This window comes from Eutrema salsugineum, unplaced genomic scaffold (assembly GCF_000478725.1).
Source record: "Eutrema salsugineum unplaced genomic scaffold, Eutsalg1_0 scaffold_6, whole genome shotgun sequence".
Taxonomy (NCBI): Eukaryota; Viridiplantae; Streptophyta; class Magnoliopsida; order Brassicales; family Brassicaceae; genus Eutrema; species Eutrema salsugineum.
In genome coordinates this window covers 2,302,681-2,330,194 of record NW_006256547.1, presented here as the reverse complement: position 1 = coordinate 2,330,194, position 27,514 = coordinate 2,302,681, and the positions used below count along the sequence as shown (strand labels likewise).

The 27,514-nt window shown below is 39.1% G+C and overlaps 7 protein-coding genes and 1 pseudogene across 9 annotated transcripts; 4 read left to right on the top strand and 4 right to left on the bottom strand.

Annotated features, from left to right (window-relative positions):
* Positions 1-136: 136 nt before the first annotated feature.
* Positions 137-889, bottom strand: LOC112083371. Its single transcript, XM_024151041.1, has one exon. It carries the CDS (start codon positions 887-889, stop codon positions 137-139), a length of 753 nt encoding a protein of 250 aa, XP_024006809.1.
* Positions 890-6,113: 5,224 nt separating this feature from the next.
* On the top strand, positions 6,114-8,945 carry LOC18012066 (protein LEAFY). Of its 2 annotated transcripts, none has more exons than XM_006394400.1 (3): positions 6,114-6,570; positions 7,040-7,425; positions 8,535-8,945. In XM_006394400.1, exons 1-3 carry the CDS (start codon positions 6,114-6,116, stop codon positions 8,943-8,945), a joined length of 1,254 nt encoding a protein of 417 aa, XP_006394462.1. The 2 variants fall into 2 exon arrangements, with proteins under 2 accessions (XP_006394462.1, XP_024007446.1); XM_024151678.1 differs by having other exon boundaries at positions 7,028-7,425.
* Positions 8,946-9,694: 749 nt separating this feature from the next.
* Positions 9,695-11,946, top strand: LOC18012065. The gene is made up of 5 exons (XM_006394399.2): positions 9,695-9,889; positions 10,102-10,209; positions 10,290-10,364; positions 10,882-11,505; positions 11,593-11,946. Exons 1-5 carry the CDS (start codon positions 9,695-9,697, stop codon positions 11,851-11,853), a joined length of 1,263 nt encoding a protein of 420 aa, XP_006394461.1. The 3' UTR covers positions 11,854-11,946.
* A 295-nt stretch (positions 11,947-12,241) lies between these two features.
* Positions 12,242-14,149, bottom strand: LOC18012064 (transcription termination factor MTERF6, chloroplastic/mitochondrial). Its single transcript, XM_006394398.2, has 2 exons — positions 14,066-14,149; positions 12,242-13,960 (listed from the first exon to the last, which is right to left on the bottom strand). Exon 2 carries the CDS (start codon positions 13,950-13,952, stop codon positions 12,942-12,944), a length of 1,011 nt encoding a protein of 336 aa, XP_006394460.1. The 5' UTR covers positions 13,953-13,960; positions 14,066-14,149; the 3' UTR covers positions 12,242-12,941.
* Positions 14,150-14,187: 38 nt separating this feature from the next.
* Positions 14,188-15,376, top strand: LOC18012084 (pentatricopeptide repeat-containing protein At4g38150). The gene has a single exon (XM_006394397.2). It carries the CDS (start codon positions 14,297-14,299, stop codon positions 15,188-15,190), a length of 894 nt encoding a protein of 297 aa, XP_006394459.2. The 5' UTR covers positions 14,188-14,296; the 3' UTR covers positions 15,191-15,376.
* Positions 15,377-15,540: 164 nt separating this feature from the next.
* On the bottom strand, positions 15,541-19,954 carry LOC18012019. 2 transcript variants are annotated; one of them, XM_024151002.1, is made up of 13 exons: positions 18,002-19,948; positions 17,793-17,921; positions 17,574-17,693; positions 17,440-17,486; positions 17,244-17,356; positions 17,044-17,147; positions 16,699-16,893; positions 16,536-16,613; positions 16,407-16,479; positions 16,171-16,236; positions 15,941-16,071; positions 15,764-15,856; positions 15,541-15,666 (listed from the first exon to the last, which is right to left on the bottom strand). In XM_024151002.1, the coding sequence occupies exons 1-13, from the start codon at positions 19,946-19,948 to the stop codon at positions 15,571-15,573; spliced, it is 3,192 nt and encodes a 1,063-aa protein (XP_024006770.1). In that variant the 3' UTR covers positions 15,541-15,570. The 2 variants fall into 2 exon arrangements, with proteins under 2 accessions (XP_024006770.1, XP_024006771.1); XM_024151003.1 differs by having other exon boundaries at positions 16,171-16,318; positions 16,407-16,613; positions 18,002-19,954.
* Positions 19,955-20,654: 700 nt separating this feature from the next.
* LOC112083524 lies at positions 20,655-21,757 on the top strand (annotated as a pseudogene).
* A 1,098-nt stretch (positions 21,758-22,855) lies between these two features.
* On the bottom strand, positions 22,856-27,156 carry LOC18013501. The gene is made up of 11 exons (XM_006394395.2): positions 25,210-27,156; positions 25,002-25,130; positions 24,783-24,902; positions 24,649-24,695; positions 24,320-24,563; positions 23,992-24,189; positions 23,698-23,904; positions 23,462-23,609; positions 23,231-23,361; positions 23,055-23,147; positions 22,856-22,951 (listed from the first exon to the last, which is right to left on the bottom strand). Exons 1-11 carry the CDS (start codon positions 27,154-27,156, stop codon positions 22,856-22,858), a joined length of 3,360 nt encoding a protein of 1,119 aa, XP_006394457.2.
* Positions 27,157-27,514: the final 358 nt, after the last annotated feature.

Sequence of the window (27,514 nt, the reverse complement as noted above, 5' to 3'; positions counted from 1 at the left end):
CATTTAGGATAAATTCCGTCTGTGAGATAGTATGGCAAATGGTACTCGTTACCGTTTACCGAATATCTCACTTTTGGAGCCCGACCATACAAGATGTCATCAAAAACTGGTGAACGATCAAGAACGTTAATATCATTTAATGTACCTGGAGGTCCAAAAAACGCGTGCATATCCAAAGATCTTGTGATGCAACTGCCTTTAAAACGATTGTCGGTTTTCCTGACCCGCGTGTATATTGTCCTCTCCATGCAGTTGGACAATTCTTCCACTCCCAATGCATACAATCGATGCTTCCTATCATTCCGGGAAAGCCCCGTTGCTCTCCAATGTTCAGTAACCGTTGAAGATCATCAGCTGTGGGTCTTCTTAGATACTCATCTCCGAACAAGGATATTATACCCTCAGTGAAATGTTCCAAGCATAACAATGCCGTAGTAGCACCTAGCCGGAGATATTCGTCAACTGCATCCGCTGCGGTACCATATGCCATCATACGGATTGCTGCCGTGCATTTTTGTAGAGGAGATAGCCCTAATCTTCCGGTGGCATTTCTTCTTTGCTGGAAGTACGGAACCTCATCGGCAAGTCGGGTGACAATACGCATGAACAAATCTTTGGTCATTCTAAATCGTCGTCGGAAAATATGTGGCGGATAAGTTGCATCATCACTGAAATAATCATTCCATAACCGCAAGTGACCTTTTTCACGCTCTCTTTCAATGTACGCTCTTTTTTTCTTTTTCATTTTTTCTTCATTTTGTTTTACAAACGAATTGAACATGGCTTCAAACTTCTCATCAAATGCATCATCTAATGCATCATCTAATGCATCATCAACTGCATCATCATATGCATCATCCAATCGATCATTGCTTGATGATGCCGCCATAGTATGTATTTAGAAATTTGTGGGAGAGGATAAGGAGAGAAAGAGTTTTTGAATATAAAAGAAGTTTACCAAGCTATGTAGGAAAGATGAAGTGATTGCAGATCAATATGAGAAAATGAGGAAGAAGGAAATTTGCTACGAATGAACATACAATAGTTATAAGACATATAAATAGACGGCTTAAAGTTCAAAGATGTGGCTACAATTCTACTTCGGGAACATATGGTCAATATTACAAGACAAAATATGCGGTTACAAGGGAAAACAACAACAGAAAATGGCCCCTCCTTGATTTGAGCATATAGTCACGGACGTGTCAGGGTTGTTGTACTGCCCAACTTGCTGTGACACTTCCTGAAAAAAAAAACGTGCAGGTCAGAAGCAAGTAAAATGAAATAGAAGATCATACCAAACATAAAACAACAACTTTATACATGAAATATCATATTCTAAGGCAAATAACAATCTCACTCAAACAATACCGAATGAATATCAATCTTTAAGCAAGAAAACACCAACATGAAATAGTAGATCATACCAAACATCCAACAACAACTTAATACATGAAAGATCGTATTCTAAGGCAAAGAACAATATGACTCAAACCATACCGACTGAATAGAGTTAAGGATAAAACAACAGCCACTAACTTGTTTTTCTGTCCAAACCATACCGACTGAATAGATGTACCCTAAAGACCATACACAGAACTGATCAACTTGTTTTTCAGTGAGATTTCAATCTCAGTTAGCGGTCCAGGCTTAGCTAAGAGGCTCTCAAGAATCCTCTTGTCCCTAATCTTGTCTTTCATTTCAAGGTCCTTATGTTTCATAGCTAAGATGGAAGAAAACTCTTGCATATCCTTGTTTTCACCCTTAACACCGCCTGCTTTCTTCGCATTGGCCTTCGAAGCCTTGACACCAGCAGGGCGAGCCTCAACTTCACTTTCATTCACGCTTCCAGGCATCGACGATGATGACTGTGCCGAGTCTTCTACTTTTCGTTTTTTGACAGATGCACCATCCTTTTGTGAGCTGGTCGTGCACCATTTCTGGTCGAACATCAGCTCTCTCCATGCGTGTTCGAGGGCAAACTTAACGCCGTAGTCGTTGAAAAAAATTTCATGTGCAAGCTTCATTACATCGTTTTCATTCTGACCGCTACTTTTTTCTTTCTGTGCAGCTGCGTATGAACCCACAAATTTACATACGTGGTCATTAATCCTTCCCCATCGTTGCTTGCACTGCGACCATTCCCTTCTTGGCAGATCTCCAAGCTCCTCGCATCCGTTGTAATAGATCTGGATCCTCTTCCAGAATGCACCGGCCTTTTGTTCATTGCCCACTATGGGATCCTTGCTGGTGTTGAGCCAAGAACTAATCAGGAGCAAGTCTTCCTTCGGACTCCAGAGTTTTCTCTTCATTGCAATATCAGGAGGACCATCAGATCCTTGTGTGCTAAACAAGGGAATGTCTGATGATCCTAAGTCTATGCACGGAGAGTACGATTCAGGGTTTAACTGACTACTTAGAAGGTGAACAAACCCTTCAGAGGGCGTAAATGAGTTCTGAGAATCCATGTCGATGAAAGAAAGTGTGAAAGAAAGAGTGAAGACAATAATGATAGTCACCGAGTTGGAAGAGTGAAGAAGAAGCGAAAGAGAAAGAGTGAAGAAGAAGCGAAAGAGAAAGAGTGAAGAGAGGCGTGAAAGAAAGAGTGAAGTAGATAAGTAAAGGATTTGTTAAAAGAGAGTAATTGATTTATGGTTGAATGTCTTTTAAGTGTCTTAATGGTAGTGGTTATGTGTCTTGTAAGTGTTGGTTGGGTGTCTTATTATTAGTTAAAGCTTTGGCTTTATTTTCAGAACATGTTTTGAGAGTTTTTGAGAACAGGTGGATATTATTACTACACCTAACAAGTCCTATCAAGCAATAAACACAAATATACCACGTTCCATCTAAACTACTCAGCTAAACCATTAAGTTACAGGAGAACTAACCTGTTTCGGTGGACCATACACCATCGGAGAAGATGAAGCCACGAAGCCAAACCCTTGTTCCGTTGAGTCCATATTATCCTCACAACAAAAGATAAAAAGAGAATTAAAACAAGTACATTAATTGAGCCGAAGTTAAAAAATTTAATGTTACCCTACTTAGTAATCAATCCTATCCCAGTTCTAAACAATATGATTAGCTAAACTATATGAACTCAGATGATTACAATATGATATGAACTTATGCAATATGATCATTTCATCTACTAATATATAGCAAACAACAAATGAGTAACCATTTCAACCAAAAACTCATAAGCGATTAACCAGTTCATATAACCATAAGAAGCCAATCATATAGCAAAATACCATATAGCAAACAACAAATAAGAAGCAAATGGCTTTTAAGATACACACGAATCTTGATAATGTATCGACCCTGACCCAGTTTGAATACCAACACAAAGCCCCAAATAAACTTAGTTCATCGCACCAATATTCAGATTTTGCAATCTTGAAACCATGAAATCGTATTCGAAATAAGGATATTACGGTTTTAAATGAACGAATTAGAGGCCAATTCCAATCCCAAAATGAAACCCCCAAAATTTATGACCAATTTCGAAAACCCTAAAATTTCAACGAATCTAGGGTTTGCAAATCTACTAAATTCGTACCGAATACTAGATTTGGGGTACCAAAGACAACCGCTAAACCCTCTAATCCACCGAAATCGAACAAAAAAACACCCGATTTCAACCCGAATTTTTTTCCCCCAAAAATCGCAAACCCTAGAATCGCGAAATCGAAATAAACACATAAAAATAGAAGGAACCGAAGCTTACCAGGACTATGGGGACTGAAGATCGATGTTCGGATTGCACCTCCACCGGGAATAATCGACGAAACACGCGGTGACGACGGAATCGCGAGAAGACGAACGAGAGAAGAAGAAAATCGGGGAAGAAAGAGAAATGTTTCTTTCTCTGGTTTTTTTTTTTGTTTTCCCCCAAAATGACGCGCTTTCCACACCCAACCGACGGATGCCACGTGGTTCGCATACGGAGTCTTCAGGGTCGACGGGATGAACCGCCCCTTCCGAGTTGGACCTTTTTTCTTTTTTTTAAAACCCAATTCGCATATGATACTGTGCCCAAAATAGAGGAAGACCCTCTACTGGACCTGGTCTAAGAGGAAACTGAGGGACTGAGAAGGAGAGGGGAGGATAGGGTGTGAGAGAGACAGTCAAATAAAACAGACTGAGCATTAAAATGGCAGACTCTCAGAACTCCGATTTGACCTGTCGTTTCCTCATTGGTTAACTTTCCACAGCAAAGTTTTCTTATCGGCTCAGTTTCTTTTTAAATCATTTTTTCTATCAAACGGCTTTCTTTTGTCCTTTTCCTATTCTTTGGGTTCACTGTTTATTGACAAGGCTTACTTAAGTAGGATTGTTCACTCCAATTAGTACGTGAACCACTCTGGATTTTACGATATTATTTTTGGTTGCTCTGCAAATGAAGAAAGCTTCATATTATTTTTGGTTGTATATTCATAATATACGATATTTGTTTACCCTTTTCACACTTCCAGATACTGAAAAGAAATTGTTTACCAAAAAAAAAACCAGCGGTAAAGCAATCAAATAATTATTTAAATGCTTGGTTATATACATACTAATTATATAGCATTTGTAAATCTTAAAGGTTATCTGGTTTTCTATAAACAAAGTTTTATATGTTTTAGGGCATAGATGTAATCATAAATCAGGGAGATGACAACACGTAAGTGATCGTAGAGAAGATTAGACCCCAAAGTTCGTGGGATTAGATAGACAGTGGACTGAAACACTCCTGACCCCTTCTCCTTCTGGGGTTTGCACTTTGCATTTATTACTTTTTGTTTCCTAAATCCAGATTAATAAAGGTTCATTCCTTGCAAATAAATACTCAGAATTTATTATTGCATTGCAAAAAAGTAAGTTTTTTTTTTTTTAAATGTAAGTTTTTTAGCTTTCCATTCAATGTTCATGAGATTTAAGTTCCGAGTTTTCCGACAGTTCTGATATATTTCTATCATACAAAATTTCTGTTGCCATTACAAAATAATAATAATTATTACTCCTATAGTAAAAGAACCTTTTACATGCCACCAAAACAAAAGTAAAATGTATTTTATTACAACTTACAATACAATAATTATTTATAAATAAAACGCAACCTTGATGTTTTTTATTTCATCTAAAAGTTCTTACAGAGCATTGAAACTTCAAATTACACAAAACCCCAACAAGGATCGAGATCACTCCAAAAACAAAGCCGACAGTTCAAAAACAACTCCCAAAATCAAAAACATAATCTATAGTCTATATAGATTCATTTAAGTTAAGTGAATGACATTACATGAAAATGTCAATACATATTACTTCTACGAATAATTATTTACAACTATAACGTATTTACACAATATTGCCAAATTTTAAAGAGATAAATCAAAAGTCAAAATTTTAAAAACTTAATTAGCTGATGCGGAATATTAAATATAACAGTTAGATCAATAAGAGAATCATTACAGTAAACAATCATAGAATTTTGTTTGACTGTTCTATCTGTTTCTTTAGGTTATCTTCGCTTATCTTAATTTTTTTTGTCAGGGCTGGTTCTTCTGTTTTAGTTGCTAGATACTAGATAGTTTTAAGTTAGAGTATCATTTTATTATTACTTGACTGCTTGCCTTTTAATATTTGTGCTGTTATTTATTGGTTTTGAGGTTCTGAGGTACTTATATTAATTTCTCGACTACTATGTATATATTTCACCCTGGCTTTATTTTGAGGGTTAATAATTTATGAGATGACAAAAAAAAAGAGGAGATCATCACAGTAAAATCCCTAATCATTTTATAATCTTACGTGTCAAATTACATATCGTCATGATTGGAAAATAGAGAAAGAATGTCGATGAAAGAAAAAGCACGACTTGTTTAGTCACAACTGTCAATTTCCCAGCAAGACACATATCTTCTTTATAAATTACTTACACATGCATACGCGCTTTATTGCAAAAACAACGATATAAAAAAAGAATATTTTGAAAACCTAGTATTTATTTTCTAGATTCTTTACTGTTGTATATATAGAAGTTGCTCGACTGGTCATTTTTACAATAAAGCAATCTGCTCACAGAGAAAAAAGAAAGAGAAAAAGAAAGTGAGAGAGAGAGAGAGATTATGGATCCTGAAGGTTTCACGAATGGACTATTCCGATGGAACCCAACGAGGGCAATGGTTCAACCACCACCTCCGGTTCCTCCTCCACCGCAGCAATCTCCGGTTACACCGCAGACGGCGGCGTTTGGGATGAGACTTGGTGGCTTAGAGGGTTTGTTCGGCGCATACGGAATACGTTTTTACACGGCGGCGAAGATAGCTGAGTTAGGTTTTACGGCGAGTACGCTTTTGGGGATGAAAGACGATGAGCTTGAGGATATGATGAATAGCCTCTCCCATATCTTTCGTTGGGAGCTTCTCGTTGGTGAGCGGTACGGTATCAAAGCTGCCGTTAGAGCTGAACGGAGACGATTGCAAGAAGAGGAAGAGGAGGAATCTTCTAGACGCCGTCATTTGCTACTCTCCGCCGCAGGTGATTCCGGCACTCATCACGCTCTTGATGCTCTCTCCCAAGAAGGTACATGACGTTTTACATACGTATTGTTAATCCCTTTGACGAATATCATATCATTTATTCAACGAACATCATATATATCAAAAAAAATATATCAGTGTTCACGTGACTATTAGATAATGATTAATGAATCTTCCCAAGCACATACTGGCAATCATTTATACATGTATGTGAGTTGCGAATTATGTTTGTGTTTGGAATTAAAATTGAAATTATTTGGAGGCTATACGCTTACAAATAATAGAGAAACTCATTGATGTTAACAAATATTTTGAATAACTCACATATACTTGTATAGTAGAGAGCTATTCTGTATAGACTTGTAGTCTGGTTTTTATCTATTAGTCCTGTCGCAAGAAGTACGAGGATTAATATCCTGTATAGAAATTTTTAAAGACTATAGGACTCTAATTAAATCTATAGAAACTTATTTTTGTTATTGTGACAATGCAATACGTAGATGATTGGACAGGGTTATCAGAGGAGCCGGTGCAGCAGCAAGATCAGAACGACGCGGCGGGGAACAACGGCGGAGGAGGTTATTGGGAAGCAGGACAAGCAAAAATGAAGAAGCAACAGCAGAGGCGTAGAAAGAAACCGATGGTGACGTCAGTGGAAACCGATGATGACGGAAACGAAGGTGAGGATGACGACGGGATGGATACCGGCAACGGAGGTGGTGGGTTGGGGATGGAGAGACAGAGGGAGCATCCGTTTATTGTAACGGAGCCTGGGGAAGTGGCACGTGGCAAAAAGAACGGTTTGGATTATCTTTTCCACTTGTACGAACAATGCCGCGAGTTCCTTCTTCAGGTCCAGACAATTGCTAAAGACCGTGGCGAGAAATGTCCCACCAAGGTATCTTTTTTTTTTTTTTTATCTTTGGAGATTTTATCCTAATACCGTCCATTTAATATTAATCTTATAAGATCTATATAAGTCATACAAAAATCAAAAAAGAAAAATAAAATTGGTGTCGGAATTTATGAGGTATGGTAGGGAAACCATACCCATAATCATGGACAGCTGTTATAAAGGAAATTTGACAAGTCACGAGATCAGGGTTTTCAATATGATTTTTGTTTTTCTTTGCTATGTCTGGCAAAAACTATAGGTTCTGACTTATTATTATTATTTTTTCTTTTTGTTTTCATCCTGTCTTCAGAATAAATATAGTTTGATTTCAAATTAAATTTTGTCAGTCACCGTACGACGACGTGTCGAGTTAGGGAAAGGATACAGTCGTTTTTTTGTTTTTGGCTAAAACGACATGAGAAAGTAAGATACGTTGTCCCCATGTATACAATTTTTTGCATGCATATACAGATATTGTTATACAAGACAATTGATAGGGATAATTGTTGTGTATGTATATATCAATACTCATCATGTGTCTATATATATACATATATAGAGAAACAGGCTATTGCTCAGCGGGTAATAAAGGGTCTCCTTACCTCTTGTGACGATAGTACAGAATCCATGAGCTCTGTGCCATTGCTTGTACAGACGCACGTTATTCAAATCTGAGGTTTACAGAAAACTTAAGCGAATAAAAGTCTTATTTTCTTTCTCAGCTTTTTTTTTCTCTTTAATTCCACTATATAAATTATAAATCTTTTTTATTTTGTAGGCTGTCTCCACTAACAAAGATTATCCTAACTTACGATATGTTTTTTTTTTTCATCATGGTGGACAATCAGTTCTTTGGATACTTTTGTTTGGAAATTTTCTTTTTAACTGAATTAGAGCTGACTTCCTTTGGTTAGGATTTAAGTAAAAATAGATATTTAGTTCTGACCTAACAATTTTTTTTAATCAATTTTATTCCCTATCAAAGAGGTTCAGAGCTGGTTTAAGAATTCCGACGTTCAGTTATTTTTTTTCTAGTCATATCCCATATAATTTAAAATAATTGTTTGATTTTTTAAATACTGATTTTTACATTTTGGAAAAAATGTAAATAGGTGACGAACCAAGTGTTCAGGTACGCAAAAAAATCGGGAGCGAGTTACATAAACAAGCCAAAAATGCGACATTACGTCCACTGCTACGCTCTTCACTGCCTTGACGAAGACGCTTCAAACGCTCTTCGGAGAGCGTTCAAAGAACGCGGCGAGAACGTTGGCTCGTGGCGTCAGGCTTGTTACAAGCCACTTGTCAATATCGCTTGTCGTCATGGCTGGGATATAGACGCCGTTTTTAACGCTCATCCTCGTCTCTCAATTTGGTATGTTCCCACTAAGCTGCGTCAGCTCTGCCATTTGGAGCGGAACAATGCGGTTGCTGCGGCTGCTGCTTTGGTTGGCGGTATTAGCTGTACGGGATCGTCGGCGTCTGGACGCGGTGGTGGCGGCAGCGAAGAGTTGCGATATTAATTTGATTGGGCTGTTGTGGTTTAGTTTGTTCGTTATCTTAATTAATTGTTTGTCTTCAATTTTCTTTTAATTATTAGTCTTTTAATATGCTCTAATCCTTTTAGCGAAGTTGTCTCTTTTATATTTGTCAACGGTTTTGGCTAGTTTGTTATACTTGCAGATTTATCATTACGTTAAGCGAATTTTTACCAAATTAGTCATTCCAGGCACTCGAATACATTCGATTTTAGAAATGAAAGTGCCCATTCGTAAACACTTGTCCGACGAGAAAGAAATCATAAGAAATGTTAGGGTGCTACGAGAAAACAATGCCAGAAAAAAGTGAACAAAAAACTTCAGGTTTTATATAATATTTTAATACGTCAAAAAAAAATATTTATTAATACATCTTTTGATGTTGGAAACCTTTTTGTGTTCGTCAATAATGGGCCGTGCTGGTTCGAGATAAAAAGAAAATGGATACGATGTGCTTGTTTAACTTCTCTCATTGTTTTGTTTTGCTGGGAACGGAAGAAAAAGGTGCACTTTGAGAGACTTGACCCACTTTGCATTTCTTCATGGAGAATTAAAGCCCAATGATCCAGGGGTTACGCATGTATCCGTATACCCAATGCTATTAACCAATGATAATGCACCACGTCAGTTTATGGCGCTTTCCTTTACGACGACTGTTTGAAATTCGAAACGAATGAAGAAAACAAATAGAATTGACAGTTTGAAAATCGAATCGTTTTTCTTCCGACCCTACAATGGAGTTCCCGCCAAGAGTGTTATACCCACGAAGATTTCACGCATCTCCAGCGAAATTCATGGCGGAGAAAAGTACTCTAGCAGATGCCGCGCCTGATCTCCGAGATAAGCTCGCGACGCTGGTCGATCGCAACAAGAAAGTGAAAATGGCGTACCAGCAACTCCAATCGCAGATCGCTTTTGGCCTTGTCGAAGTAAAACATACATCCTAGAATCCTCTTATTTGATAGATTTGATTTCTAGGTAGATTTAAGCTTCAATTGAACGACTTCGTGAGTTTCAACGAATTTGAGTGAGGTTGTCGTATTCACTGGTTTGGTAGATTCGTTTATTGAGTAGATTCAAGCTTGATTTGAGCGATTCGGAGAGTAGCAACGAATTTGAGGCAGATTTTCGTATTCTAAAGGCAGGGGAAGTTTTCGATTCTTTGGCGATCCCTTTGATGAAGCTAGTTGGGCTAAAAACGTCGGAGATGGAGAGCGAAGGGAGACTCTCCACGTTTATCTTCAATACTGTACGTTAATTTAATCACGTTCTCATAGAATCATGCATCTATTTTCAAAATAAAATTCAGTTCATTTTTTTTTTCAACAGGAAAGATATCATATGGATACTGCCCAAAATGGATCTCGGTCTGGTGATTTGAACAATCAAATTCGCCGTTCAAAGGTAATATACATATGATTCTTATAACATGTGTATGCCTAGGTCTGATATGGAATGAATGCGAACCAATGAGTATGATTCTGAAACTGTAATTTGTCTAGTCAACTGTCATTGTGATGATATGTATGCCTGTGATGCTGCTATAGATTGGACGCAATATTGATTTTGAAACTGTGATGTTTCCTCGCAAAGCTTGATTCTGAATGATTGCTTGCTTAGTATTCCTAATTGTGTTATAGACTGAATTCGAACCAATCGATATTATTCTGATGCTGTCATGTGTCTAGTCAAGTTTCCTTCTGGTGATTCCGTATTATATCTTTTACTTAGTTCTGCAATAGTTTGATTCCGAACCAATTGGTATGGTTCTGATGTTATGATTTGTTAATGGCCTCACAAGCGGTTTGACAAACAATATCTACTTATATATGGATTTTGAACTCGCAGTTGATAGATAATATCGTCTACTCCAAGTGGATTTGTTCCCCAAAAGTTCACTTGCAGTATTCTAATTCTGTAGGAAGAAAACTACGCTGCTAAAGCCGAATCAGCAGGGAAAGAGATCTTGCACAAGCATAAGGGGCAACTTCGACAGCTAATCCTTATGCTTAGGCACATTGAAACACAAGTGAATTCACATCGGGAAGACATTCTTGAGATGATTGACGATCGCAGAAACTTCTTCCAAGAATTCATCCAGAAATCTCTTTATTACCTAAGCTCGGTTCACAGCCAAAACAATGACACTTTCCCTGTCACAGTGAAGCTCCTTCGTGTCCTATTTAATAACATCAACGAGGTGCTTGGTTCCGTAGATAGTGGTGTTAATGATCTCATGCAGGCTTTAGCAAAGAATATGTGTAAGCCGATGACCAAGTACGTAGGAAACTTGGCATCTGAAATAAAGCTTGGCCCTTGTGTACAACTGATGAATGTAGTGAATGAGATGGAGAGAGCAAACGCAGATACAAGAAGGGAGCTGCAAGACGCTAGAGAAAGGATTAGACTAGCAGAAGAGACAAAGATCGAGGCTTTATCAAGGCTGAAAAAAGCTGAAGATCAAGTTCAGAGAATGACAAGACCTGCCAGGTCTCTTCTACCCTCAAGTCAGAAGAAGCAAGCAGAACATTCCATTAACGGAAAGGTAATTTCGAAATCAGCTTTTTGTTTGTAAAGCTCAATGTTTAGCTAAACACTAAAAGGTTTCTTCACCCTTTTTTTGTCCATGTAGCGTAAAGGCATAGAGGGAAGCCGAGAAAACGAAGAGAAACTACTTTGGGATCTACTGAGCAAAAGAAGAAAGCAACAAGAACCAGAGAGTCCAATGGGACCCAAAGAGCTCATCATACAAGCAGAGACGAAGCAGAAGCCATTGGTGTACAATCGACCAAGGACTAGGAACCAAACAAGGTTAAGTTCTCAAATGGCGCGTCGTGATGCTTTGATCCCACTTGGTGTGTCACCTTCTGCTAGAACAGTTATTAGGAGGTAAGTAAAGCAAGCACAAGTTTACACGCATCACCTTAGAATATATCTTCACTATGCAAAATAAACAGCCTGATCCAGTAGCTTCATTATTGCTTAAAATCTTTACCACTACTCTTTTAATATGTCATTAGTTGTACTTCGATGACTTTGGTTGTTATTGAGAAGATCAAGTTGAGCATGACTAGACAACTTGACTCTTGATATGCTTGTAATTTTCAATACTTGTTCTATAAAGAAGACGATTTATCTTCAGAAATATTTTAGTCACCCTTAAAGTAACCAGCTACTGTACGTACTACTTTTACTTCTTCGAAGCTTAAGAAAAAACATCTTTGTGTAGATGAACATGTGTTCCAAGGGCACCCAAGCCAAGCCAAGCGACTTGATTCAAATTCCAGAAGTATTTTACATTTCATATTATAGAACAAAGAACACTTCTTTCGAACTGGAATATGTCACTGTTTTATACATGGATCCCTTTATACATCAATTTTAGGTTTCCATATCTATACAACTTTATCACTCGTTAGGCCATCCTTCCGGCAGCTTCATAAAGCAGAATCAGTAACCGAATCTTCCTTTCTTCACAGAATCCGACCACACTCTTCCAGTCACCAACATCATATGGCATCACCACACATATATTAACAATGTCTGGCCTCTATCTAAATTCACAATTCAACTCAAGGAAGACAAAGGCAGCTGTTTCGTCTCTTACCTCTCTTGCTAAGGTCTGAGATTGACCCACAATACCTTCAGGTCTCTGATTGAATCTGCAGCCATAATGCCATAAGAACTTTGCTCTGGATAATTTGACTTCCTTCTGCATTTTCTACAACTCATTCTTTCATTTTCCCCCATCGAGGAGTCACCAAGCTTTCTATTTCTGAAATTTTCCAGCAATGCCACAACTCAAGGATGTTTACAAGTACCTCAGCAGCAACATTCGACTGAAAAGAGTGAAAAAAGTACAAAAAAACACTCCATTGATATCACATTTGGTGATAACACTCCTAAAGCTTGTTCCAGAAATGGCACGAGCTGAATATAGCTTACATAGATGCAGTGAAGGAAAACTAGAGAGATCTAAAGCTAGAAGTTTGCACAGGATGTAGTTACGTCGGAAAAGCCAAACTTCTCATGGAATTTCCTTGTGTTACAGTCCAGCATTTCTCTAAGGCTGCAGTCCATTTTGTTCTTTTTGACAAGTTTATGCCGTGATTCCACCTTCTTCTTCAATCCATGCTGAAAGAACTCAGGGTAAGTAGCCACTTCATCCATGCTTCTTCCCATCACCTCCACTAGGAATCTGATCCTAGGTTCTAGTGAATTCTTGATACTCTTTATCAAAATTGGTGGATAACCAGTCACCATGGCTGCAATCTGCCCATCTCCAAACCCACACTCCCTCAGATAATCATAGTTTGGTTTGAGGATCTTGTTCACGTCTCTGCACACAACCTGTGGAAAATTCATGACCACTGACTGAATGCCATCCTCTCTCAGACCAACGGATGATTTCAAGAATTCAGTGGTAGGCCGCAACCTTTTATCAACACTATACCCCATAAGAAATGGGTGCTTCACCAGAACTTTCCCAATCATCCCATCTTGGTCAAGGCCAAGACTAGCAAGAAAGCTGACGATCACCGTCAGCTTACTGTCGATGCTGTAGCTGATAAGCCTCGGGTTAAAGAGTATCATTTTGCCAAGTTGAGTCTCAGGCACACCCAATGCTTGAAAGAAAGCAAGAAGAGGACAGAGTTTCTCCTCGACGCTATGAGAGAGTATGGGAGGAAACTTGGTAATGGCGGAAGCAACTTCCCGAGGCTTCCTTCCAAGCGAGGAGAGGCACTCGACCATGGGGATGAGCCTCTCATCGAGACGTAAAGTGAGGATTTTGGGGCATTTGGAGATGATGTAAGGGAGTTTTCTCTCTTGGATACCAACAATGTTTCTCAGGTAGTCCCAGTTTTCAGATGCAACATCGCTTTGCGCCTTCTCCAACTGCTTGCACTTTCTCAACATCTTGTCGATACTTGTTTTATCGAAACCTTTGTCCATGAAGAACCACATGATACTGCTGGTATTTGTGACCTCCATAAACGCCACTACAACGAGAACCCAACAAAAAATTAAAAAAAAAGACAATTTTTGTATCAGCGAGGGTCTATGATTCAAGCTTGAACAAGGAAATAGAGAGGAATGATGAATACCTTGCACAACAAGAGCCTTTTCGCCTATTCAATTGAATCGAGGGTGAGAAGCTTGAAGCTTATCCGCAGAGATAGAGATGGAAGATGCGTTTTCTCATATACACTGTACTGTATTGTCTTACACAGTCAAATGACAACTATACCCCTCAAGTCTCCTCTTTTGGCTTCGTGCTAAAGCCGCTGCCTTTCTCTCCCTGATCAATCCGCGACAAACAAACCCTTGGAATCACAATGACAATGGTGCCCTCTTCGAAAGCCTTCGTTTTTGCGAGGCAGATGGCGAAGAAGATTCGTGTTACGACGCCGTCGATGTCCGTAACGCGCTTTGTCTCAACAACGGGAGACAACAGCCAGCAACAGCAGCAGAACCCACCAGAGCCTTTACCCAACAGACCCTTGAGAGGGGAGAGAGGTTCCAACTCAGCTAGACCTTCGCAACCGGCCAAACTTTCTGATCATGACTTCCTAGAACAGTTCAAGCTCGGAGTCAAACAGGACGATTCACGGAAGACGGAACAAAAACCCCAGCAGGAAACAAGCCCGGAGCCCTTACCGGCGCCTGAAGATTCCGAGGAGATCTTCAAGAACATGAAGGAAGGAGGTCTCATTCCTAACGCTGTCGCCATGCTTGACGGGCTCTGCAAAGATGGGCTGGTACAGGAAGCCATGAAGCTTTTCGGGTTGATGCGTGACAAGGGTACAATCCCTGAGGTCGTTATCTACACTGCTGTCGTTGAAGGCTTTTGCAAGGCTCATAAAATTGAAGACGCTAAGAGGATTTTCAGGAAAATGCAGACCAATGGGATTGTCCCAAACGCCTTCAGCTATGGTGTCTTGGTTCAGGGATTGTGCAATTGCAACATGTTAGACGATGCTGTTGATTTCTGTGGTGAGATGCTTGAGTCTGGTCACTCTCCCAACGTCTCCACTTTCGTTGGATTGGTTGATGCCTTGTGCAGAGAAAAGGGCGTCGAACAAGCCCAGTCGGCTATTGACACCTTAAACCAAAAAGGGTTTGCTGTTAATTTGAAGGCTGTCAAGGAGTTCATGGAAAAAAAGGCTTCATTCCCGTCTTTGGCTTGGGAAGCCATATTCAAGAAGAAACCAATCGACAAACCCTTCTAATTCTCCTCTCACTTAAGCACTGCTGTAACTGTTTTTAGATATGCAATCTCCATAAGATGTTTACTTGACTTTACAAGTACTCTTTTATTATGTCATTAGTTGCACTTCAATGAGTTTGGTGTTTATTGAGAAGATCAAGTTGTGCATGATTCCTAAATAGACTGAAGACACATAAAGTTTACTTGATCCGGAAGTGATTCTGCTTTAGATGAACATGTGTAGTTTCCAAGGTCACCCAAGCCAAGCCGAGAGACTATTCAAACTCCAAAAGGTATTTTACATTCATATTATAGAACAAAGAACACTTCTTTCGAACTGGAACATGTCACTCTTTTCTAAAACAATTCTAGGTTTCCATATCTATACAGTTTTGTCACTTGTTAGGCCATCATTCCGGCAGCTTCATAAAGCAGAATCACTAGTCGACACTTCCTTTCTTCACAGAATCGGACCACACTCTTCCAGTCACCAACATCCTATGGCATCACCATACATATATATTAACAATGTCTGGCCTCTATCTAAATTCACATTCAAGTCAAGGAAGACAAAGGCAACTGTTTCGTCTCTTACCTCTCTTGCTAAAGACTCACGATGTCTGAGACTGACCCACCGGTTCTTTTCATGAGCTATGCAAATGTGTTCGCCTGCTTCATCACAACCAACCTGCATCACATCCCCCATATACTGAGACTGTAATACAGAAGACCAACAACGGAAACATTTGCGACCCTGCTTTCAGAACTTTACCATTGACACAAGCCGATATTTGGTGTTTGGTTCTAAGCCTTCGTAAAGCCTGCTGATATCTATCTCCCACTCCAAAGCCTTCGTGGTTTCAGTTATTTCTTTTTCATTATCACTCTTCTCCCATTCTAACACTAATGATGCAAGCCCCACCAAACACCAACATTATTTATTATAATCATAATAATTGAAATGAGTACAATGAGATCACAATCACGGTGATCAAAACTTACCGATTGTGAAGATAGGTGGGCATCTACTTATAATGCGATGAACAAAGTTTGTCTTTCCACAGCCTCCTGTTTTAATGTCACATAACATTTTATAGTCCATGCGCATTACCTTAAGGATATCCACAAACTTTATATTCCCAAAAGTACACTGCATATATATAAGCACAGAAACAACTTTATAAAGGCACATACAAGTTTCTGTCGGAATGACAAAAAGGATAGTAAATGAAACATACCTTCAGGTCTCTGATTGAATCTGCAGCCATAACAATGCCATAAGAACTCTGCTCTGGATAATTTGACTTCCTTCTACATTTTCTACAACTCATTCCTTCATTTTCCTCCAACGTAAAAAGGCGCGTCACCAAGCTTTCTTTTTCTGAATTTCTCCAGCAATGCGACAACTCAAGGATGTTTACAAGTACCTCAGCAGCATCACTCGACTGGAAAGAGTGAAAAAAAACTCTTGAGCTTATTGACAAGAAAATAATAATACCATCCTTGGAAGTTTATGTTCTTCACACGAACCATGGAAAGAACTTCTAAAGAAGCAAGTAAGTCGCTCAAGATGACACTGTAGACTCCCTCAGTTTTTATTTCCCCTGACACAACAGCAGTAAATAAATTTTGTAGCGCACAGGGAACTTGTTCTTCCATGTCGTCATGAAATGATTGCTCAATGTGTTTTAAATCTTCTTCAAGAACGTTAATGTTCAAGAGGGCCTGCAATACGACGTTTTTGTGAACTTATCAAAGCGAATAAGGAGGTAAAAAGATATGGGATCAGCTGACTCAGAATATGACAGTTTAGGTACTGAATCTTGTTTTTTTTTTTTTTTTTTTTGGGGGGGGGGGGGGGGTAACTGGCTTTACCTTTACAGTCATGTCAAGAGCTGGATTGTATCTGGCTGCAGCTCCTCCAAGCATTGACTCCAAATTTACCGACATTGAATCTTCTCCAGGCATGTTTTGCATATCTTGAAGATGGCCAATGAAAGAAAATAAGAACTAAGAATAAAATAAAATAAAAAAACAATTCAAATTATTCTTCAATTGAGAAGCCTTTATACAACTACCGTCAACTTTAGTAGCTTCCACTTGAATGTCAGTGTTGGATGAAATTTCCAATCGACCATCTTCTGGTTCCATAGAATCTTCCTCCGGTGTAAGGTTGACAGAAGGTTCACTGGAAATGTAGATACAAGTTTGCTCAGAGAAAACCCGAAAACAATTTATAAACAGGCAAAAAAGGGCCCTTGAGGTCCTTACTGTTCAACAATCTTATCAAGGGGACTAGACATGCTCGTTGAAGTTTTCTGTTGCGACATGAAGACCATTCATTCTTACAATCGATTAACCGAAAAAATCAGAGACGCAAATAGTGAATTTAGAACTTCAAAGACCTCGATGCTTTTAGTTTTTTTCTTCTTCTTCTTTATCTGTGACTTCTTCTCCTCGTCGCGTAAAAGATCTGCTTCTGCTGCATCTGACTTGGCTTTGGATTCCATATTTACAATTTCATTCTAGATGAGACGAGACAAGAAAACATATAAGAAACAGTTCAAATACCAATTCAGACGGAAAATGAATCTCTCTGTATATAACCAAAGTTTCAAACCAACCAGCAAGAATGGTTTCAGCAGTTGAAGCATGTAAGAGCGGTTGTCAAAAAAAGAAAGTCCCGTGAGGCTGTTTAGCAATCTAATCCTTGAATTATCAATCAGCAATATATTTGAATCGATTCGCAAAACCTGCAAGCCATGTAGATACTTTTAGACGGACAGTTTTATGTTATTTTGTTGTTAATGAATATTCAAATCATGAAATGAACCTTGTAGGTGACCACTGCTTTCAGATGATCTATTGATTTCCGCACTATATTGTCGCTGAGACTTTTACGCTTACGTATAAGATCCAGGCAATCTTCTAAGTCGGGGTAGTCAACTGTCGGATAAGATGCTTGTTCGAAAACATCTCGTACTGCACACAAGAATAATTTCGTAAAGAGGGAATTTCCGGGGACTATCTCTTCACATCTATCACATAGAAGAGATGCATAGCTGTTCCATTGATCTTCCGGAAGATTCATTCTTCTTTCATCCTCTCTCATACACAAGTTCTCCACGACAGTAAAAGCTGCTTCATAATCTAAGACCTGCCTTTTATTTTCATATCCGGTTCCCAATGCTGTACATGTGAGCTGAACAGCTCTCAAAACCGCCACCCAGATATCGAGATTGTGTTCCCTGATAGGTTTGGGAAAGCTTTTATCGACTGAAGAGTAGTCAACTAACCAGGATATGATATCATCTCCCTGAGCATCTGCCTTGGCGTAGTGAACACTGGGATCCAAAAACTTGATTTTCCCTTCATCATCGAATGGAGCCTTACTTCTTTTCAACAGTCTTTTATCAAGAAGTACAAATGAGAACTGAGGATCAAAGTCGATCGTTTCTTTACATTGAGTACGACCCAAGAAACTGTCCACTGCTCTGCAAACCAGCTCTGTACCATCCTCCCTTTCACACTCGACGACGTTTAGAAAGTTTAGGATTTTATATAATCCATGAAGATCCAAAAAACAGATGCTCTGAGGTGTTTTCAGTAGGTGAGAATCAATAAGACTCTGTCTGGAAACTTCAAGTTTCCCAAGATGCTCAAGTGGAATTCGCATCAGCCAGTCTCGAATGCTGCAGGAGAGAATTTGATGGTCACAAAACTTAACAAGGAGCAAACGGATTTCCTTGAGTAAATTACTGCGATCTTCATCGGCAGCTAAAGGCCATTCTTTGGACCATCCATTCTTAGATTTTGATGTGAACGCTATCACATCTGCGAGCTGATTTTTGATCATTTCAACGGCAGCAGCTGTATCAACTGGTTCCCAAACCTCAGCCGATATCTTACGAGCCCAGTCTTTTCCTATCCTCTTGACCATACAATTTTCTAAAGAAGGTTTAGAATCTGCAGCATGTTGTTCTTCAAGATGAGTCTTACATTCTTCAGCACTAGAAAACTTCATCGAACAGATAGTTCGACACATCCAGAATGTCCATTTTCCGTCTTTCTTGGCAGAAGCGAGAACTTGGTCCAAAGCATCTAATGCCTTTCTTTTATGCACTCCCTCGAAAAAATTTCTAAGCTTTGCAATGTTTACTTTCATGAAATCCCTTTTGATCTTAACATCCAAACCCATCCAATACGACCTCAATCCTTTCACAGCAGCCTCAGGCGGGTCCGGACTTTTCTTCGGCTCCCAAACTTTCAGCTCGCACTTTTTTATAGAACTAGTCATGGAATAAGCAATCATGGTCTCTGCATTTTGAATTAAGCACTCCAGCCCTTTCGTATCTAAGGCGCTTAGTATTTCCTTTAGCACTTGACTAGCAGGATCCGAGGCATCTGGGTGAGGAACAGATAAACCTTGTTTTGCTTTGCACACGCAATTCTTGAAGTAAAATACTGACCCAAGAACTCTGGCCAGTTTGTAGAGTGCATTTGCACAAGGTCCTGATATCTTCACATCTTCCGAGAAGCATCCTACAGCACCCAACAAGTATACGACCTCCATATCAGTTTTCTGCGCTTTTCCCGCTAGTTCTAAAAATACTTGACCTTGTTCGATATGAAGAAGCCACGAGTTCCTGTCTTCGCTATGGACTGAAATCAAATCGTCAAGCATCTCTAAGGCCTTGTTGTAATCACCATTACGGAAGAAAGCTTGAGCCTTTCGGTAGAGTTCCATGCCCTCGACATCTTCAAGGAAAGTAGTCACCATTATAGAAAACGATTCTCAAAAGATTCTTGCGGCTTTCTTGGGTCTCGAGAGTTTTTTTTTGTTCAGAGAGAAATGTGTTTACGAGAAGAAGCGGGAGAAACAAACGAGTGTAACAGAAGAAGCGTAAAGAAGACGCTGGCCTCTATCACGTGAGAGCCACGTAACAAGCCTGGGTGGAAAAGAGACCCAATTTTTAAGCATTGGGGAATTCTTTCAAACACCATGTGTGCATTACCCGTTTGGGATTTTCCCGGGATGAATAAACAAAAACAAAAAAACCATAGTTAGTGTGAACCTTCGACTTTGGCTTAAAAGTAGAATGGTCCTCATGTCTAAGGCCCTAAGATAAACGAAATCCGTGAAAATGGTTGGACTTGAAAGATCAATACAAGTGAGTCGATGATTGGAAAAAGGCTTCTTATAAAAATAGAGGAAACTGCTGAATTTGGCATGAAAAACAACAACAAAATTTGACAAAATCAAGTAGCACGAGAGATTGACACGTATCTATTCATAACCGCGCTCTCCCTCTTTTTTGAAGGCGGTAGAGAAGAAAATGATCAGTATCAACGAAAAATGAAAGATATGGGGCCAAACAACGAATCTCTTTAAACAACGGGGGCTGTTTCCGAATATCCACATTAAAATAATAGTGGGCCTAAATTTAAAACACGGAGGCCCAATTTACCTACCGACGTCGGTTATGGTTCTATTGAAACTCCGCCACCGCGTAGGAACGTAGAATTCCCTAATTCTCGACTTGTCTCTGATTCATCGTCTGCTATCTCCTGGTAAGTTTCTGGATTCGATTATCTTCATACAATCGAGCTGTCCCTGTTTCGGATTCTACTTCACGTTTTCTTTAGCATTTTTGTTACGAGATATCTTGATCCGTACTTAAATTTCAGGTGGTAAGCTAAAGAGTGTTGAAAGAGGGATTACTTGTGTCTATTGCTTTCAATCGTCGGCCTGATTAATATTTTAGCGATGGTATATACTTTTTCCGGCCGATTGTTTATTCAGTTTCAAAATACCACATTTTTCTAACAGTTTTATTTACTATGATATTTAAGTATCCTCAGTGCTAATTACAATTATTGAAATTTCTTATTAGAAAATTTTTTAAAGTTAAAAAGGTATAATCGACCCGAAAAGATTGAGAAATCTGTGTCGTCTTCGTGACCTTGGTTGCTTATCAAGTTGAGCATAAAAATTGTTGCATAAAGGGAATACCTTTGTTTATGTATCTTCCCAGATAGTAAATATGTTATGGCTAATTTTTGTTGTTGTTGTGCAGGCTACGAGACTTCTTGCGAATTTGATAGTTTACAGCTCTGCAGCGATAGTAAAGGGTAACATAATTTTTTGTAAGTCATAACATTGATTGAAATAATGATCACAGATGCATCAAAATCGGGGGCTGCGCATGAGGCAATGCAGAATGTTAAGAGAGGAAGCAGAGGGATAATAAGTGAACCAGAAGCAAAAGACAGATTCTTGGCGTAACCGAGAGATCATCTTGGGACGAGGTTCTACAGGTCTGTCTCTCTTCGCATTGCCTTTTGTTTTATTGGAAGTAAAAATTGTCATTCTTTGAGTATTAACATTGTATGTTATGTTGCAGAAATACGACAACTTGTTCGAGCGCAATGCAAAAAACGGAAGCTTTTATCTCCAATCAAAGGTCCATAGAGCTAAAGAATGCTTAGAGGCTGCTTACCAGAAGAAACCGGAGGGAATTACAACAAGTGCATAAACAAACAATGATAATGTAGCAAATCAGGAATATCAATTGTGATACATCTTAAATTTTCTTGGTGTCTCTAAACCGGTTTGAAAAATGGAATCGAGAGTAACGGTGAAGAGTAAATAATAAGGCCGCAAAGACTGAAATGAGAGAAGGTCGGTGAAGCCGGCTTTCGGACACTCACCGACTCACCGGCCGTTGTTGAAATCTCAAAAAAAGAAAGTTTATTATATTGACTTTTGTATATCTTAGGTGTACTCTTTCAATATCTGTCTATTTCATTTTAGCGACCAACAGAATCGCACGTAGATAACAAAATCTGTCTATCTACGATTTTGTTTCTTATGTTTTGTCTTGTTTAATTTATTTGCGTCATCATTACACTACAACTTGATGATGAAGCATATACGATTCACAAAAATAAAACATCTTAACGAAGGTGAGCTGTGGTATCCTTATTTCAAAATTTTCCTATATTCGGCAAAAGATTCGACCACACATCACTATTTCTAATTTTATATTGACAGTCAACTCATAGAGTTTCCACTAGTAGACCAAGTGTGTACGTGTACGACTTTGAAGTCCAAGTTCAAGTGGATTTCATCATAGTAATTAATTGGATATCTTCGTTGAGAGTCTAGACCGTTCAGCAAAAGTTGTGGCGGTGTTTATCACGCGTCTTAGCCGATCATCTTACACAATTAGAAGATGATCCTTTTATTTATTTATTTGAAGTTCGGATAATGTGTTTGAAGTTCACATGACATGTCGGTCGTTGAATTTTTTCATTTACATTACAAACTAATTGGTGATTTAGAAAAACTATTTTAAGTCAACTCGTCGTTTGTTATTTTTCCAATTAGCTTTCATTTTTCACCTTTTTATGGTATAACACATAATTGAAATGAAGAAAATTAATTTGAGAGTTGAAGCTTGGTCAAGGATTAACGGATCACTTGTATGATGTATCAATTTATAATATGTATCAATTTATATATGTATCAAGTTATGATGTATCAATTTTGGAGACTTTATTCAAACTCCAAAAGTATTTTTTTACATTTATATTATAGAACGAAGAACACTTCTTTCAAACTGGTACATGCCACTGTTTTATACATCAATTTTAGGTTTCCATATCTATACAACTTTATCACTCGTTAGGCCATCGTTCCGGCAGCTTCATAAAGCAGAATCAGTAACCGAATCTTCCTTTCTTCACAGAATCCGACCACACTCTTCCGGTCACCAACATCCTATGGCATCACCACACATATATATGAACAATGTTTGGCCTCTATCTAAAGATTCTAAACAATTCAACTCAAGGAAGACAAATGCAGATGTTTTGTCTCTTACCTCTCTTGCTAAAGACCCACAATGTCTGAGATTGACCCACCGGTTCTTTTCATGAGCTATGCAAATGTGTTCGTCTGCTTCATCACAACCAACCTGCATCACATCCCCCATATTCTGAGACTGAAATACTGAAGAACAACAACACAACATTTGCGGCCCTGCTTTCAGGATTTTACCATTGACACAAGCCGATAATTGGTGTTTGGTTCTAAGCCTTCGTAAAGCTTGCTGATATCTATCTCCCACTCCAAGGCCTTTGTCGTTTCAGATATTTCTTTTCCACTTTCATTCTTCTCCCATTCTACCACTAATGATGCAAACCCCACAAAATACCAACATTATTTTATAATAAGCATAATAAATGAAATGAGTGCAATGAGATCACAGTCATGGTGGTCAAAACTTACCGATTGTGAAGATAGGTGGGCATCTACTTATACTGCGATGAACAAAGTTTGTGTTTCCACAGCCTCCTGTTTTAATGTCACATAACATTTTATAGTCCATGCGCATTACCTTGAGGATATCCACAAACTTTATATTCCCAAAAGCACACTGCATATATATAAGCACAGAAAAATCTTTGTAAGGGCACATACAAGTTTCTGTAGGAAAGACAGAGAGGAAAATAAATGAAACATACCTTCAGGTCTCTAATTGAATCTGCAGCCATAACAATGCCATAAGAACTCTGCTCTGGATAATTTGACTTCCTTCTGCAATTTCTACAACTCATTCTTTCATTTTCCTCCAACGTAAAAAGGCGAGTCACCAAGCTTTCTTTTTCTGAATTTTTCCAGCAATGCCAAAACTCAAGGATGCTAACAAGTACCTCAGCAGCATCACTCGACTGAAAAGAGTGAAAAAAAATATTATTAAGCCTGTTGACCAGAAAATAATAATACCATCCTTAGAAGCTAATCTTCTCCACACGAACCATGGGAAGAACTTCTTCTAGAGAAGCAAGTAAGTCGCTCAAGATGACACTGTAGACTCCCTCAGTTTTTATTTCCCCTGACACAATAGCAGAAAATAAATGTTGTAGCGCACCAGGAACTTGTTCTTCTAGGTCGGCATGAAATGGTTGCTCATTGTGTTTTAAATCTTCTTTAAGAACGTTAATGTTCAAGAGGGCCTGCAATAACACGTTGTTGTGAACTTATGAAAGCGAATAAGGAGGTGAAATGATATGGGATAAGCTGACTCAAAAGATGACAGTACAGGTATTGAATCTTGTTATTTTTTTTGGGGGGTAACTGCTTTACCTTTAGCGTCATGTCAAGAGCTGGATTGTATCTGGCTCCAGCTCCTCCAAGCACTGACTCCAAATTTACCGACAGTGAATCTTCGCCAGGCATGTTTTCCATATCTTGAAGATGGCCACCACTTATACAACCACCATAAACTTTAGAAGCGTCCACTTGAATATCAGTGTTGGATGAAATTTCCAATTGACCATCTTCTTGTTCCATAGAATCTTCCTCCGGTTTAAGGTTGACAGAAGGTTCACTGGAAATGTAAATACAAGTTTTGCTCAGAGAAAACCCGAATACAATTTATGAACATGCAACAAGAGAACCCTTGAGGTACTTACTGTTCAACAGTCTTATCAAGGGGACTAGACATGCTCGTAGAAGTTTTCTGTTGCGACATGAAGACCGATCAATCTAATAACTGATTAACCAAAAAAGTAAGAGAAGCAAATAGAGAATTTAGAACTTCAAAGACCTCGATGCTTTTAGTTTTCTGCTTCTTCTTCTTTGTCTGTGACTTCTTCTCCTCGTCGCGTAAAAGATCTGCTTCTGCTGCATCTGACTTAGATTTGAATTCCATATTTACAATTTCATTCTGGATGAGACGAGACAAGAAAACATATAAGAGACAGTTCAAATACCAAATCAGACGGAAAATGAAACTCTCTGTATACAACCAAAGTCTCAAACCAACCAGCAAGAATGGTTTCAGCAGTTGAAGCATATAAGAGCGGTTGTCAAAAAAAGAAAGTCTTGTGAGGCTGTTTAGCAATCTAATCCTTGAATTATCAATCAGCAATATCTTTGCATCGATTAGCAAAACCTGCAAGCCATGTAGATACTTTTAGACTGACAGCTTTATGTTATTCTGTTACTAATGAATATTCAAATCATGAATGAACCTTGTAGGTGACCATTGATGTCAGAAGGTCTATGGATTTCCGCACTATATTGTCGCTGAGACTTTTACGCTTACGTATAAGATCCAGGCAATCTTCTAAGTCGGGGTAGTCAACTGTCGGATAAGATGCTTGTTCGAAAACATCTCGTACTGCACACAAGAATACTAATGTAGTGAGGGAATTTCCGGGGGCTCTCTCTTCACATTTATCGCATAGAAGAGATGCATAGCTGTGCCATTGATCTTCCGGAAGATTCATTCTTCTTTCATCCTCTCTCATACACAAGTTCTCCACGACAGTAAGAGCTGCTTCATAATCTAAGACCTGCTTTTTCTTTGCATATTTGGTTCCCAATGCTCTACATGTGAACTGAACAGCTCTGAAAACAGCCACCCAGATATCAAGATTGTGTTCCCTGATAGGTTTGGGAAAGCTTTTATCGACTGAAGAGTAGTCAACTAACCAGGATATGATATCATCTCCCTGCGCATCTGCCTTGGCGTAGTGAACACTGGGATCCAAAAACTTGATTGTCCCTCCATCATCGAATGGAGCCTTACTTCTTTTCAACAGTCTTTTATCAAGAAGCACAAATGAGAACTGAGGGTCAAAGTCGATCGTTTCTTTACATTGAGTACGACCCAAGAAACTGTCCACTGCTCTGCAAACCAGCTCTGTACCATCCTCCCTTTCACACTCGACGAGATTGAGAAGGTCTAGGATTTGATTTAATTCAGGACGTTCCAAAAAACAGATGCTCTGAGGTGTTTTCAGTAGGTGAGAATCAGTAAGACTCTGTCTGGAAACTTCAAGTTCCCCAAGATGCTCAAGCGGTATTCGCATCAACCAGTCTCGCATGCTGCAGGAGAGAATCTGATGGTCACAAAACTTCACAAGGAGCAAACGGATTTCCTTGAGTAGATTACTGCGCTCTTCATCCGCTGCTAAAGGCCATTCTTTGGACCATCCATTCTTAGATTTGGACGTGAACGCTATCACATCTGAGAGCTGATTTTTGATCATTTTAACGGCAGCAGCTGTATCTACTGGTTCCCAAACTTCAGCCGATATCTTACGAGCCCAGTCTTTTCCTATCCTCTTGACCATACACTTTTCTGAAGAAGGTTTAAAATCTGCAGCATGTTGTTGTTCAAGATGAGTCTTACATTCTTCAGCACTAGAAAACTTCATCGAACAGATAGTTCGACACATCCAGACTGTCCATTTTCCGTCTTTCTTGGCAGAAGCGAGAACTTGGTCCAAAGCATCTAATGCCTTTCTTTTATGCACTCCCTCGACAAATTTTCTAAGCTTTGCAATGCTTACTTTCATGAAATCCCTTTTGATCTTGACATTCAAACCCATCCAATACGACCTCAATCCTTTAACAGCATCCGCACGCGGGTCCGGACTTTTCTTCGACTCCCAAACTTTCGGCTCGCAGATTTTTATAGAATTAGTCTTGGAAGAAGCCATCATGGTCTCTGCTTGTTGGATTAAGGACTCTAGCCCTTTCTTATCTCGGGCGCTTAGTATTTTCTTTAGCATTTGACTAGCAGGATCCGAGGCGTTTGGTTGAGGAATAGATAAACCTTGTTTTGCTTTGTACACGCAATTCTTGTAAAATAATGCTGACCCAAGATCTCTGGCCAATTTGTAGAGTGTATTTGCACAAAGTCCTGATATCTTCACATCTTCCGAGAAGCATCCTACAGCACCCAACAAGTATACGACCTCCATATCAGTTTTCTGCGCTTTTCCCGCTAGTTCTAAAAATACTTGACCTTGTTCGATATGAAGAAGCCACGAGTTCCTGTCTTCGCTATGGGCTGAAATCAAATCGTCAAGCATCTCTAAGGCCTTGTTGTAATCACCATTAGCGAAGAAAGCTTGAGCCTTTCGGTAGAGTTCCATGCCCTTGACATCTTCCAGGAAAGTAGTCACCATTATAGAAAACGATTCTCAAAAGATTCTTGCGGCTTTCTTGGGTCTCGAGAGTTTTTTTTCTTCAGAGAGAAATGTGTTTACGAGAAGAAGCGGGAGAAACCAACGAGTATAACAGAAGAAGCGTAAAGAAGACGCTGGCCTTTATCACGTGAGAGCCACGTAACAAGCTTTGGTGGGGAAAAAAAAAACAGAGACCCAATTTTTAAGCATTGGGGAATTCTGTCAAACTCATTGTGTGCATTACCCGTTTGGGATTTTCCCGGGATGAATAAACCATAAAAAAAAATACAAAACCAAAATTAGTGTGAACCTTCGACTTTGGCTTAAAAGTAGCATGGTCTTCATGTGTGATATGAAC

What these genes read in the sequence shown, in the direction of transcription:
- LOC112083371 (XM_024151041.1), bottom strand. Translation starts at nt 889, where the DNA reads ATGGCGGCATCATCAAGCAATGATCGATTGGATGATGCATATGATGAT.
- LOC18012019 (XM_024151003.1), bottom strand. Translation starts at nt 19,948, where the DNA reads ATGGTGACTACTTTCCTTGAAGATGTCGAGGGCATGGAACTCTACCGA. An exon ending in AGCTACTAAAGTTGACGGTA is followed by an intron (nt 17,148 to 17,243) that starts GTTGTATAAAGG and finishes GCCATCTTCAAG; the next exon opens with ATATGCAAAACATGCCTGGA. An exon ending in GTGAGTCTTTAGCAAGAGAG is followed by an intron (nt 15,667 to 15,763) that starts GTAAGAGACGAA and finishes GTGATGCCATAG; the next exon opens with GATGTTGGTGACTGGAAGAG.
- LOC18012066 (XM_024151678.1), top strand. Translation starts at nt 6,114, where the DNA reads ATGGATCCTGAAGGTTTCACGAATGGACTATTCCGATGGAACCCAACG. An exon ending in TGATGCTCTCTCCCAAGAAG is followed by an intron (nt 6,571 to 7,027) that starts GTACATGACGTT and finishes TGCAATACGTAG; the next exon opens with ATGATTGGACAGGGTTATCA. An exon ending in GCGAGAAATGTCCCACCAAG is followed by an intron (nt 7,426 to 8,534) that starts GTATCTTTTTTT and finishes AAATGTAAATAG; the next exon opens with GTGACGAACCAAGTGTTCAG.
- LOC18013501 (XM_006394395.2), bottom strand. Translation starts at nt 27,156, where the DNA reads ATGGTGACTACTTTCCTGGAAGATGTCAAGGGCATGGAACTCTACCGA. An exon ending in CTTGATAAGACTGTTGAACA is followed by an intron (nt 24,564 to 24,648) that starts GTAAGTACCTCA and finishes TTACATTTCCAG; the next exon opens with TGAACCTTCTGTCAACCTTA. An exon ending in ATTCAATTAGAGACCTGAAG is followed by an intron (nt 23,610 to 23,697) that starts GTATGTTTCATT and finishes ATATATATGCAG; the next exon opens with TGTGCTTTTGGGAATATAAA.
- LOC18012064 (XM_006394398.2), bottom strand. Translation starts at nt 13,952, where the DNA reads ATGGAGGTCACAAATACCAGCAGTATCATGTGGTTCTTCATGGACAAA.
- LOC18012065 (XM_006394399.2), top strand. Translation starts at nt 9,695, where the DNA reads ATGGAGTTCCCGCCAAGAGTGTTATACCCACGAAGATTTCACGCATCT. An exon ending in TCGCTTTTGGCCTTGTCGAA is followed by an intron (nt 9,890 to 10,101) that starts GTAAAACATACA and finishes CGTATTCTAAAG; the next exon opens with GCAGGGGAAGTTTTCGATTC. An exon ending in AACATTCCATTAACGGAAAG is followed by an intron (nt 11,506 to 11,592) that starts GTAATTTCGAAA and finishes TTGTCCATGTAG; the next exon opens with CGTAAAGGCATAGAGGGAAG.
- LOC18012084 (XM_006394397.2), top strand. Translation starts at nt 14,297, where the DNA reads ATGACAATGGTGCCCTCTTCGAAAGCCTTCGTTTTTGCGAGGCAGATG.